This window comes from Tupaia chinensis, unplaced genomic scaffold (assembly GCF_000334495.1).
Source record: "Tupaia chinensis unplaced genomic scaffold, TupChi_1.0 Scaffold000247_1, whole genome shotgun sequence".
Lineage (NCBI taxonomy): Eukaryota > Metazoa > Chordata > Mammalia > Scandentia > Tupaiidae > Tupaia > Tupaia belangeri.
Genome location: NW_006159725.1, coordinates 4,156,703 through 4,169,676, shown reverse-complemented (window position 1 = coordinate 4,169,676; position 12,974 = coordinate 4,156,703). Strand labels below are relative to the sequence as shown.

General features: G+C 46.0%; 1 protein-coding gene across 4 annotated transcripts; it reads right to left on the bottom strand.

Moving 5' to 3' along the window:
- Positions 1-3,183: 3,183 nt before the first annotated feature.
- On the bottom strand, positions 3,184-12,128 carry TMEM225 (transmembrane protein 225). Of its 4 annotated transcripts, none has more exons than XR_334596.1 (7): positions 12,040-12,128; positions 7,474-7,804; positions 6,742-6,888; positions 6,346-6,480; positions 5,449-5,699; positions 3,355-3,413; positions 3,184-3,262 (listed from the first exon to the last, which is right to left on the bottom strand). XR_334596.1 is itself a non-coding variant. In XM_006148827.1 (6 exons), the coding sequence occupies exons 2-5, from the start codon at positions 7,658-7,660 to the stop codon at positions 5,470-5,472; spliced, it is 699 nt and encodes a 232-aa protein (XP_006148889.1). In that variant the 5' UTR covers positions 7,661-7,804; positions 12,040-12,128; the 3' UTR covers positions 3,720-3,771; positions 5,449-5,469. The 4 variants fall into 4 exon arrangements, 2 of the variants coding, with proteins under 2 accessions (XP_006148889.1, XP_006148888.1); XR_003549438.1 differs by lacking the exon at positions 12,040-12,128 and adding an exon at positions 7,901-7,966; XM_006148827.1 differs by lacking the exons at positions 3,184-3,262; positions 3,355-3,413 and adding an exon at positions 3,720-3,771.
- Positions 12,129-12,974: the final 846 nt, after the last annotated feature.

Below are 12,974 nucleotides of genomic sequence, written 5' to 3'. Positions count from 1 at the left end.
TTCTGTTTCTTTTCGTTCTCTTGTTCCTTCTCCTCTTCTTTCTTCAAACAAACAAACAAAACAAAAACCCTAAATATTAAAAGTATGGGATAATGTGGGGCTAGGTGGTGGCATAGTGGCCAAGGTGCTGGACTGCGGTTGGAGTCCTGGATCCAGCAGCTTGAAACTCACACACAACCCGTGTGCATGTGTGCCCAAGATCCGGAGAGGAGAATGAAGAAGGGATTGATGAGCAGCCATCCCCCTGGGGGGTGATTTCTCACTTTCTGTCTGTCTCTCAGGCAAGTGCACGTGCCCTATAGTAAAAATCTTTAAAAATAAAAAGCCAGAACTTTACATTTTCATGCCCAAAGTATGGGATCATGTACTGGGTGATCAATAGAATACTGATTTGTTAAAGTGAGAATATGTTCCCGGAGGTTTTACTTACAGGTATGAGAGGGTATTTGCCAGGGCGGTACTTGAGTAGCAGGTCCTCGGTGATAGGTTGAAATGCTCCAGTAGAGAGACCTCATCTGGAACCACAGCTGCAATGCATGTTACCACGAGTTCACAGTGGTCCACTCTCGTCCTGGAGGATCCACCTGTCTTCTCACAGGCCCACATTGGGCTAGTAAAGCCAGCCCCAGACATTCAAGCTCAAATGCTGAATATGGGCTCTATGGCCACTCTGATATGACCAATCCCATACATACTGGTCAGATTTTTTTTTTGACAGAAATTCTCAAAATATTATGAACTCATAAGAAAAAGAGAGTAACCTGGTAATCACCAGGGATGGGTAGGGTGGGAGATAAAATGGGAGTATGTTGATTAAAGGGTACGAACTTTATATTTCAAAGAACTATTTATTTACATTTATTTATTATTACCATAATTATGTAATTTACTACAGAGCATGTGCTCTCACCAGAGGGAGACAGAGAGACAGGGGTCTGGAGGGAGTGAGAAATTGAGAAATCAAGCTGTCAGGACCAGGATTTGAACCGCAGTCAACCATATGGGGGTCTAGTGCCTTAACCCCAATCCACCTGCTGGCCTCAATGGTACACATTTTCAATGATAAGGTAAGATCTGAGGATCTAATGAACCACCCGGGTTGTGACAGATGTGTTATTTTGTGGGCACGTATACAATGTATACATACGTCAACTCATCACACTGTATACCTTGAATATATACCATCTTTATTTGCCAGTTAAATGTTTTTTGTTTTTTTCTTTTTTTGGAGAGGATTTTTTTTTTTTTTTTGCTATAGGGCGCGTGTGCTTGCCAGACAGATGGAGAGAGACAGAGAGACAGAAAGCGAGAAATCACTCCCCTGGGGGGAGTGGCCACGCCACAATCCCTTCTCCTCCATTCTCCCCTCAGGATCCTGGGCACACACACACATGTGCCCAGTGTTGGGTTTAAGCCACCGGGTCTGGGACTCGAACAGCGGTCGACTATGTGGGAGTCCAGCGACATAGCCATTACGCTAACTGCTGGTCCCCCAGTTAAATGTTTTTAAATTAAAAAATAAAATAAAAGTAATTATATTCTCATGGATCACTTTGTATCTGACTCCCCAGGGTCTGTCAGAGTTGAGTTTGTTTGGAGATCTAGAACCGATGTAATGGGATTACCGCGAGTCCAAAGGAGGCTCTCTACTCCCAAGAAAGACAATTACCTCTGACTATGTTATCAAAGGTTCTCCAGGCAGATTAAATGAAGATCCTCCGACAGGAGAGAAGCGCCTACTTTTATAAGCAAAGACAGTTCAGCAGAATTTTTAGGTTGAAGATTCTGGTCTTCCTGAGAATGTTCCTGTATGTCTCCAACCTAATTCTCAGGGTCCCCATTGATAGTCTTCCCAGCAATGCCTTGAATTTATCATAAGAGACTCTGAGGTTGGGAACCAGCAGTTAGCGTAATGGCTATGTCGCTGGACTCCCACGTAGTCGACCGTGTTACCTCTGACTATGTTATCAAAGGTTCTCCAGGCAGATTAAATGAAGATCCTCCGACAGGAGAGAAGCGCCTACTTTTATAAGCAAAGACAGTTCAGCAGAATTTTTAGGTTGAAGATTCTGGTCTTCCTGAGAATGTTCCTGTATGTCTCCAACCTAATTCTCAGGGTCCCCATTGATAGTCTTCCCAGCAATGCCTTGAATTTATCATAAGAGACTCTGAGGTTGTAAATTCAATTTGTAATGTAATTCACCAATTCCAATGATTGAACTCCGGATTTCGTTTTCAGAAACCTCAATCCCGAGGCTGTAGAAGATAAACGTTCTCTTTGCCTGGACTCGAGCTGAAATTTCCAGCCCCGATCTTACTATTTTCCTCCAATAAACTTGGGAAATGCCTGGCAACACGGGCCTTCATTAGCATTTTAATGTCCAGGGCTATCCTCTTTCACACACGCTATACCCGGTGTTTACCTCCATATACTGTTTCTATATCCTTTAGTCAATTAGTTTCAGTCATAGAGTGCGGACACTCGGCATGCATTAAGTGGGGACATTGAGAAGAAAAATAGAGAGGCAAAGTATTAAAGGCACAAAGAAATGTGGTATTATCTGTTGAAGATATTTTATAGTTTTATCAACTGTACTAGGGAGAAATGTTCACCAGTTGAAATATCCATTTTGTAAGTCAAATAATAATGTGATTGGATGTATTAGAGAAAATGAAATAAAAAAATAAATTAATTAAAAAAAAAGTACCATGGCAACAACGTTTAGACTACCCAATGCCTTGTCTTCTTCTTTTTTTTTAAAGAATTATTTAATTTTATTTATTATTACTATTTTTTAAAATTTGCTATAGAGCACTTGTGCTCATTAGACAAGGAGAGAGAGAAAGAGAGAAAGAGAGGGAAGGGGAGAAAGAGAGAAAGTGAGAAAACTAGTGTCCAGGTCTGGGACTAGAACCAAAGTTCATCATGTGAGATCTAACACCTAAACCATCACACCACCTGCTGGCCCCTTCCACGTATTTTTTTAAATTGCCAGAAGGTACATACACTCGAGAGAAGGAGAAAGAGAAAGACAGAGAGAGGGAGATGAGAGAGAGAGAGAGAGAGAGAGAGAGAGCACACATACCACAATGGTACCCCAATGGGACATGGTCATGCTGCAACTTCTTCGCTCCATTTCTCCGTCCTCCAGGATCCTGAGTACATACATGCACTTGGTGTATTTTTCAAGCCACCAGGGCCAGGATTTGCACCGCAATAGGTCATGTGGGCTCTGGCTCTTTTAACAACGAGACTCCCGGGCTGGCACAGAGAAAATGAAAATGTTTACAAGTAAGTGAAACCAAAACCACAACTTGTCAAAATTTGTGAAATATGGTGAAAGCAGTTCTTACTCGGAAAATTGCGGCATTCAATGCACATAGTAGGAAAAAACTGTAGTCGGTAATTTAGGCTTCCATTGTAAGAAACAGGAAAAATAAGAGCAAATTAAATCCAAAATAAGAAAAAGAAATAATAAAAATTTGAGAAGAAATCAATGAAGCTGAAAACAGGAAATCAGTAAAGAAAATCGACAAGACCAAAAATTGTTTTCTCAGAGTCAAAACTGCTTTCTCAAATTGATAAAAATAATAATCTGTAAGCCTCAAGCCAGGCTAATTTGAAAAAGGCACAGACACCAAATATCAGAAATGAAAGAGGGCACATCAAACACATCCCATGGACATTAGATGAATAATTTAAAACTCTATGAACAGCTCGGTGCTCACAAATTTAATATCCTAAATGGGTTTCCTGAAAGACACTGGTCCCTGAAAGACACAATATACCAAAATGAATACACACAAAAAATAGATAATATGAATAGGCTTAACTATATTAAAGACATAGAATCACGAATTAATAACCTTTTAAAATAGAAAGGACCACAATCAGAGCAATTCACTTATAAATTCTAAAGCATTTAAGGAAGAAATTACTACACTAAATCTCTACAATCTCTTCCAGAAGACAGAAGCAGAGAGAAAAACTTTCAGCACATCACATCTATAAGGCCAGCGTCGACCTAGCACCAAAACCAATCAAAAATATTACAGGAAAACTGTAGATCAATATCTCTCATGAATGTAGACGCAAACTGTTTCAACATTTGAAAATCAATTAGTGTATTAATAATCAAGTATATAAAAATAAAGAAGAAAATTTCAATAATCTTATCAATAGAAAAAAACATTTGACAAACTACAGCACTTACTTATAACTCTCATTTATTGCTTGTGGGAATGCAAAATGATACAGCCGTCTTGGAAGACAGTTTGGCAATTTCTTACAAAACTAAACACACTCTTCCCATACAAAGAAAATTGCAAAAAAAAAATCTATATGGTATAATATTTAATACTTTTTAAACATTAAAAACACAGTCTATATAATTTCTATAAACATATAAAGTTGTTGTAAAAATGATAACATGAATGTAAAATGATCAGCCATGAATCTTTAAAAGTGTTTTATGATGGACCACAGAGGAGAGAAATGAGATTAGCAAAATTTTTAGAAGAACGTCATTTATAGGGACCAGCAGTTAGCGTAATGGCTATGTCGTTGGACTGCCATGTAGTTGACCTTGGTTCGCATCCTGGACCCGGTGGCTTAAAACTCACACCGGGTGCGTGTGCTTGCGTGCCCGAGATCCCAAGAAGAGAATGGAAGAGAAGGGATTGCAGCGTGGCCATCCCCCCTGAGGGGTGATTTCTCGCTTTCCATCTCTGTCTCTCTCTGTCTGGCGAGCGCACGTGCCCTATAGCAGAAACCTCTCAGAAAAAAAAAAAAAAACATCAGTTATAAATATATTTGTTTAAAGGATTATTTTTATTTAACTTTATTTTTTATTATTATTTTTTTAAATTTGATCAGAAAAAGACAGAGAGACAGAGAGAGAGAGAGAGAAAGTGAGAAAGCAAGCTGCTGCCAGGTCTGAGATTTGAACCACAATCAGCCATGTGGGAGTCCAGTGTCTTAAACTCCCATGCCATCTGCTAACCCCAATTATGAATAAATTTAATTGGAAACTTCTAAAGGAAATAGGACATAGTGCTAAAATTTTATAACGTCGGGTGATGTGCATATAGGTGTTTGTCATATTGTTTTATGTTCTGTTCTATGTCTTAAATATTTCACAAATAAAAGGTGTTACATAACATTATAAGTCTTTATGATGTGTAGAGTTAACAATACAACAAGAAATAATTATATAGTAATATTTATTATGTTTCTATTGTAACCAGTGTTGTAGAAGAAACCATTCGTCCAACAGGCCAGGATAAACACACACACACACACACACACACACACACACACACACACACACAAAGGCATTTCTGGATCATTTTACAGACTCCAGCCCATTCCCAGTCATTTACGTAATGCAAACACACACAATGGTTGGAGACAAATACAAAGCCATTCCCATAAAGGTGAGCAAATACCGGAAGGTACGTGTGGTCCAATCACACAGCCCAGGTCACACGGCGTGTGTGGACTTGCGATTCGTCCAGTGAGCCTTCTTTGGTGTGTGTTCGGATAATGCTACGAGGCATTTCCGTCCGTTGTGGTAATGAGATCACTTGGATAGAGCTCCGTCTTTGCTTTCCACCCCCATGTTTTCTGGCAAACTCATGGATGTTCAGACAGGAGCAGCTGCTGGTGGGACACTTGCACTGTAGGAGAGACAGGATTCCTGGGGAAAAGAGAACCCAGGAAGTGGAATGAGGAACAGTGGGCAGTCACGGATCGATCCCCCTCAGCACTGGCAGGAGACCTTGACCTGAGACCCAGTGGACCCCTTCCAACTACTAGTGGGACTGACTGGAAATGTGTACACCATAGCTTAAACGCTGTTCTGCAGGGAGTTGAGGATCTTTTCGAAAGAGGACATGCTTCCCTCTGGGTTAGGAAGTACAATTCCAAGTGAAAGTTTAAAGACTACTGAGGAAGGGCGGGTTTCCGGTTCGGGCAGGTGGTCATTGGCTGTTGTTTCTGCCTGTCCTTAAACTGCCTTTTTCCTACCCTGCACTCCCAGGGTGATGACCCTCGTCACGTAACTGAGCATTCCGTGTCACCCTCTCTCCTCGGCCATGACTCTGACGGTCATCTCTGCCCTAATGTAGGGAGGACGTGAAAGACAAATGAAGTGGCGAAGAGGAGCCTTCCGAGGCAGGCACCAAACATGGCACAGGGCCTGACCACCAGCTCTCTCCTCGTAGGAACTATCTCCAGAGAGTGAATTCAGGTGAGTTTCAGCCTTTCAAAATGCAAAGTTTGTCATCTTTCCCTCTAACCCCCACCCCACCCGCCCTCCCCTCTGTCTTTCTGGAGACACTCACCACTGGCAAAAAGGAAGAAAACGTTTAAATAGGAAGTGGCAGTGACCCATGACTCCTTGTAGCTGGAGAAGTACACGGACTTGCCTTTTTCTAGCTTCTGGCGGTACAGTAAGATCGCGCAGAGCATGAGGGCACCTGGTTGTCCAGACACAAGGAGAAGAGAGTCCCTTTGGAGGAACCGTGGCTCTTAGAGTCAAGTCTTCACCCGAGATCGCAATGCCTCCCAGCCTCCACCCTGTCCGACTGCCCCTCGTCCCAGGACTGACTCCGCGTTAGTGGCAGATCAGATGCAGAAGCCACACAAACGTCTGAATCAGAGCACCAAGCAGAGCCGACCGCCTGTGCCCGCAAACCAAGCACACCTCCACGGGGATGAGCGGGGAGCCAGGAAGTTACCTGAGAGGAAGCCAAGGAAAGCAGCGAAGAGGGTTACGTATTTATTTCGAGGAATCATATAGGTGAATTCCAAACCCAGGAACAAGTTAAGGAAGAAGGAAAAGCTGAGGACCATGATCATCAGGATCCTAACCACCTCCAGGCTACCTGTTGGGAAGAAGGTGCACCGAGAGGACAGGCATCTCTTTTAGGCTCACTCCCACCTGAAGTCCACACAGCTCTAGGTAGAAATGGGCGGGAGAGATCTGATTAAATAGTTAAGAAAAGAAGGGGGAAAGGAGGGAACGGTGGGGAACATTAGCGTGAATTAGGGAAAAAGAAGGAACTGTTCACTAGTTTGCTGTCTCTGTTTCTTCCTCGTCCATTTCCCACAGAACTCATTTCTTGTCAACTACTCTGGTTTGCCTTGTGCTCGTCTAGTGGCAGTAGGACCTGTGACCTTGCTGCCAGCCACCTCTCTTTCACGCCCCATGCACTAGCCGTACCCACCACCCACTGCCACTACAAGGACTTCTCAGTGCTCAGCGATTCAGTCTGCGAGCCTCTACGCTTTCCTCACAAACGTGCAAGTGGTGAGTTCGGAGTCTGCTTTGACTGTGTCCCGAAAATGGGCACACGGGACGCTGCCCGAGGAAGACCAGAGAATACCAGGCGAGTCGGTGAGGTGAACGGAAGTCAAGGAAAGATGAACCCTTCCGCCCCACCCGTCTCTTTTCAGAGTTTAGTCCTGACCTTCTGGCCAGATAGCAAGGCAGCACGTCATCCACGGACTGTGGTGTTTCTTGACTATTTCTGTCTCGGTTTGGGAGGTCAGTTCCACCCACTCATCCATGAGGACTCCTATCGCCAGCAAGACTACGGCCCAGGAGGAGGAGAACATGTTCAAAGCCTGGATATTTCTGGTCCATATCTGCACCATTGTGGATGAAGCTTTCTAGCACCAAAGCTGGAGATCACCACTGCAATGCCACATGTCTCTTCTCTGATTTGACTAGTCACAGGCAGAAGGCAACATCTGGGCTTCGGTGATTGCTGAGGACTTCAGAGTAGCACAGGCTGAAGTCTGTAGAACATAGAGGACAACTCTCCTTTACCACAGGGAAACTCAGGCCACTTGGTGGTCAGGACGCTGCCAACAGTCGTGCAACATTGATCTGACCTTTGACTCCGTGGCCTAGTGCAATGGAAGGACCGAGGTGCCCAGATGTCCCGAGAGAGCTGTAAGACCTGATATAAAAACAGAGGGAGCTAGTGTATATAGGGGGAGACGAATATCAGCCCTAAAGAAACAGAGCTCTAAAATCTCTGTATCTGAGACAGTCAGATACAGAGGAGATCTGCTATCACGTAGGGAGCTGTCAGATACAGAGGAGAGCTGATATCACGCAGGGAGCTGTCAGATACAGAGGAGAGCTGATATCACGCAGGGAGCTGTCAGATACAGAGGAGAGCTGATATCACGCAGGGAGCTGTCAGATACAGAGGAGAGCTGATATCACGCAGGGAGCTGTCAGATACAGAGGAGAGCTGATATCACGCAGGGAGCTGTCAGATACAGAGGAGAGCTGATATCACGCAGGGAGCTGTCAGATACAGAGGAGAGCTGATATCACGCAGGGAGCTGTCAGATACAGAGGAGAGCTGATATCACGCAGGGAGCTGTCAGATACAGAGGAGAGCTGATATCACGCAGGGAGCTGTCAGATACAGAGGAGAGCTGATATCACGCAGGGAGCTGTCAGATACAGAGGAGAGCTGATATCACGCAGGGAGCTGTCAGATACAGAGGAGAGCTGATATCACGCAGGGAGCTGTCAGATACAGAGGAGAGCTGATATCACGCAGGGAGCTGTCAGATACAGAGGAGAGCTGATATCACGCAGGGAGCTGTCAGATACAGAGGAGAGCTGATATCACGCAGGGAGCTGTCAGATACAGAGGAGAGCTGATATCACGCAGGGAGCTGTCAGATACAGAGGAGAGCTGATATCACGCAGGGAGCTGTCAGATACAGAGGAGAGCTGATATCACGCAGGGAGCTGTCAGATACAGAGGAGAGCTGATATCACGCAGGGAGCTGTCAGATACAGAGGAGAGCTGATATCACGCAGGGAGCTGTCAGATACAGAGGAGAGCTGATATCACGCAGGGAGCTGTCAGATACAGAGGAGAGCTGATATCACGCAGGGAGCTGTCAGATACAGAGGAGAGCTGATATCACGCAGGGAGCTGTCAGATACAGAGGAGAGCTGATATCACGCAGGGAGCTGTCAGATACAGAGGAGAGCTGATATCACGCAGGGAGCTGTCAGATACAGAGGAGAGCTGATATCACGCAGGGAGCTGTCAGATACAGAGGAGAGCTGATATCACGCAGGGAGCTGTCAGATACAGAGGAGAGCTGATATCACGCAGGGAGCTGTCAGATACAGAGGAGAGCTGATATCACGCAGGGAGCTGTCAGATACAGAGGAGAGCTGATATCACGCAGGGAGCTGTCAGATACAGAGGAGAGCTGATATCACGCAGGGAGCTGTCAGATACAGAGGAGAGCTGATATCACGCAGGGAGCTGTCAGATACAGAGGAGAGCTGATATCACGCAGGGAGCTGTCAGATACAGAGGAGAGCTGATATCACGCAGGGAGCTGTCAGATACAGAGGAGAGCTGATATCACGCAGGGAGCTGTCAGATACAGAGGAGAGCTGATATCACGCAGGGAGCTGTCAGATACAGAGGAGAGCTGATATCACGCAGGGAGCTGTCAGATACAGAGGAGAGCTGATATCACGCAGGGAGCTGTCAGATACAGAGGAGAGCTGATATCACGCAGGGAGCTGTCAGATACAGAGGAGAGCTGATATCACGCAGGGAGCTGTCAGATACAGAGGAGAGCTGATATCACGCAGGGAGCTGTCAGATACAGAGGAGAGCTGATATCACGCAGGGAGCTGTCAGATACAGAGGAGAGCTGATATCACGCAGGGAGCTGTCAGATACAGAGGAGAGCTGATATCACGCAGGGAGCTGTCAGATACAGAGGAGAGCTGATATCACGCAGGGAGCTGTCAGATACAGAGGAGAGCTGATATCACGCAGGGAGCTGTCAGATACAGAGGAGAGCTGATATCACGCAGGGAGCTGTCAGATACAGAGGAGAGCTGATATCACGCAGGGAGCTGTCAGATACAGAGGAGAGCTGATATCACGCAGGGAGCTGTCAGATACAGAGGAGAGCTGATATCACGCAGGGAGCTGTCAGATACAGAGGAGAGCTGATATCACGCAGGGAGCTGTCAGATACAGAGGAGAGCTGATATCACGCAGGGAGCTGTCAGATACAGAGGAGAGCTGATATCACGCAGGGAGCTGTCAGATACAGAGGAGAGCTGATATCACGCAGGGAGCTGTCAGATACAGAGGAGAGCTGATATCACGCAGGGAGCTGTCAGATACAGAGGAGAGCTGATATCACGCAGGGAGCTGTCAGATACAGAGGAGAGCTGATATCACGCAGGGAGCTGTCAGATACAGAGGAGAGCTGATATCACGCAGGGAGCTGTCAGATACAGAGGAGAGCTGATATCACGCAGGGAGCTGTCAGATACAGAGGAGAGCTGATATCACGCAGGGAGCTGTCAGATACAGAGGAGAGCTGATATCACGCAGGGAGCTGTCAGATACAGAGGAGATCTGATACCATGTAGGGAACTGTCAGATACAGAGGAGATCTGATATCATGTAGGAAGAGTGGTTAGATACAGAGATCTGATAGCACACGTAGACGGAGCTGTCAGATACAGGGGGAGATTTAATATCATGTAGAGGGAGCTTTCAGATACAGAGGAGATCTGATAGCTCATAGGGAGAGTGGTTAGATACTGGGGAGATCTGATAGCACATAGAGGGAGCTGTCAGGTACAGGGGAGGCCTGATATCACATGTAGAGGGAGCTGTCAGATACAGAGGAGGTCTGATAGCACATGTAGAGGGAGATGTCAGATACAGGGGAGGTCTGATAGCACATAGAGGGAGCTGTCAGATACAGGGGAGGCCTGATATCACATGTAGAGGGAGCTGTCAGATACAGAGGAGGCCTGATAGCACATGTAGAAAGAGCTGTCAGTTATAAAGGGAGATTGCACGTATGACTGAAGAGGTCCCACTGCAGAGTTAGGACTGTAAATCCCGGGATTAAGTGACATTTGGTAGAGGTCAGTGAAGGGGAGGGTTTCAAGATCATCATGATTGATACTCGGCTAGAGAGCACAACAGGAATTGCCATTCCAAACTGAGGATGCCATGAAACACTAGGGGGGCCCAAGTAGTTCTGACTTCCAGGAAATAGACCAGTGTCTCGACTCGCGAAGGACCTGCGCACTGGCGTGATATGCGGAGCCAGTGCGGGCCAGTGTGATGTCACTGATGTGGCACACTCATTTCCTGTCAGAGCTACTTTGTAACCCGGCAGCTGTGAATAGGCACTCATGGCATGCACTGAGCTCAGGGCCCCAGGACTGTACTGAAAACCAAAGCCTGGCTTTTGCTGAACCAAGATGAGAGTCATCCCCCAGGTCTCTCTGCCCTTTCTTTCATCTTGTTACAGGCCACTCTCTTTGATTCGCAATGAGCTTCTTTCATGGCCTCCTACATACAGTTTCTCTTCTAAACCTCCATCCATCTTTTAACTTTGTAAATTTTATATTTCTTTTGTATCTTTTGTTTTTAAGCTAATGTTTAGCAGTGCATTTAAGCAGACGGGGAGGGTTTATGACGAAGGACTTGGGCTTTGTAAGGTCCCAAGCAGGAGAGCTCCCCTGAGCACCACCCGGTATCACTCGAGGTCTGACAAGGAACCCAGGCGGGATCTCCGTGGAACTGGTCTAGGCAGGAGCCTCCACTCCAGGAGCTGCTACTGCAGGTTCACACCGACCCAGGGAGTAGCAGACAGTGACCCCAAGCGAGTACCGAGTACCGAGAGGTCTGACTCCCTGGAGATAAACAAAACAAAAAACACCAAATGTTTCATTTATGTTTATCCCACTGTGCCGAACTCCCCCGCATCTCAGTCGCACTTACAGCCTCCTGGAATAGCTTGATTACTCTATAAAAGGAAGCTCCTCATTCCCAGTGGGCAGGATGAAGCTCCTCCAGCTTTAGACCCCCTGGTGCTCTTTCTTTTAACAAACTTCCCCTTCTCTCTGGAGAAGATGCCTCTTGAGACTTACTACCAACCGCAACAGACTTGGGATCCTATCTCTGCCACTCATTACAGAGAGCTGTACACTCAGCACCTACCTGCTTGTCGAAGGATACAGGCTGACCGTGGGGTACCTCCTAGAGCTCTCGGGACCTGGGGGGTGATTTCTTGGCTCTCAGGGCCCCAAGCTTTCTCTCCCCCCTGCCCCCCCCGTGTCAGAGCTTTCCCCCCCCCCTGCCCCCCCCGTGTCAGGCCCAGCTTGCTGTTAGGGTGTCCAACTGCCATGGAATCATGTACTGATTTGACCCTTGACCCTGAGGCCTAGGGCAGTGGAAGGACCAAGAGGGTGGCTAGACAACTTCTTACATACCGGTTTTATTTCTATGCCACAAATCCTTAGGAGTAGGATCCTGGGTTGAAAGCTTTGTGTCTCTTCCAGATCTCAGAGGCCCTGATGGTGGTTTGCTCTGCTTCATGCTACCTACCAGCCAGCATCTGTGTGGACAGCGCACAGACTCAGAGGTGGTATTGAAAAGAGAATGTGTGTCAGTAAAAGGAAGACCTGGCTTTAGGAACGGCCTCATCACTTACTAGCTTTATAGCCTGGGCAAATTACGCAATCTCTCTGTGCTTTAGTGTTTCCGGTTTTTGTTTTTTATTTACATTTAATCGCTGTATATCCTGACAGTGTGCATAACGATCTTCCCAGCACGAATGCAGTGTGTATTTATATTCTGGCCCAAGATATTACTATACACATTATCATCAACAGATACCTTTTCATATGTTAAATGTTAGTTAAGTGTTCTTTCTTCCCCTCCTCTTCCCACCACCCACCCCCTCTGCACTGTCTCTGGTATCTACGGTTAACCACACCGACCCCACCTCCATTTTTGTACCTTCCCGTCTTTCGGTTTCTGCCGTACAGTGTAGACATTCCCCATGTGTTAAGCAAGGACACATTCTGACATTTTATACAAAGTAGACGAATACAGTGTTCCCGTTTTTTTAAACCAGAGTAATTTATTTCAAG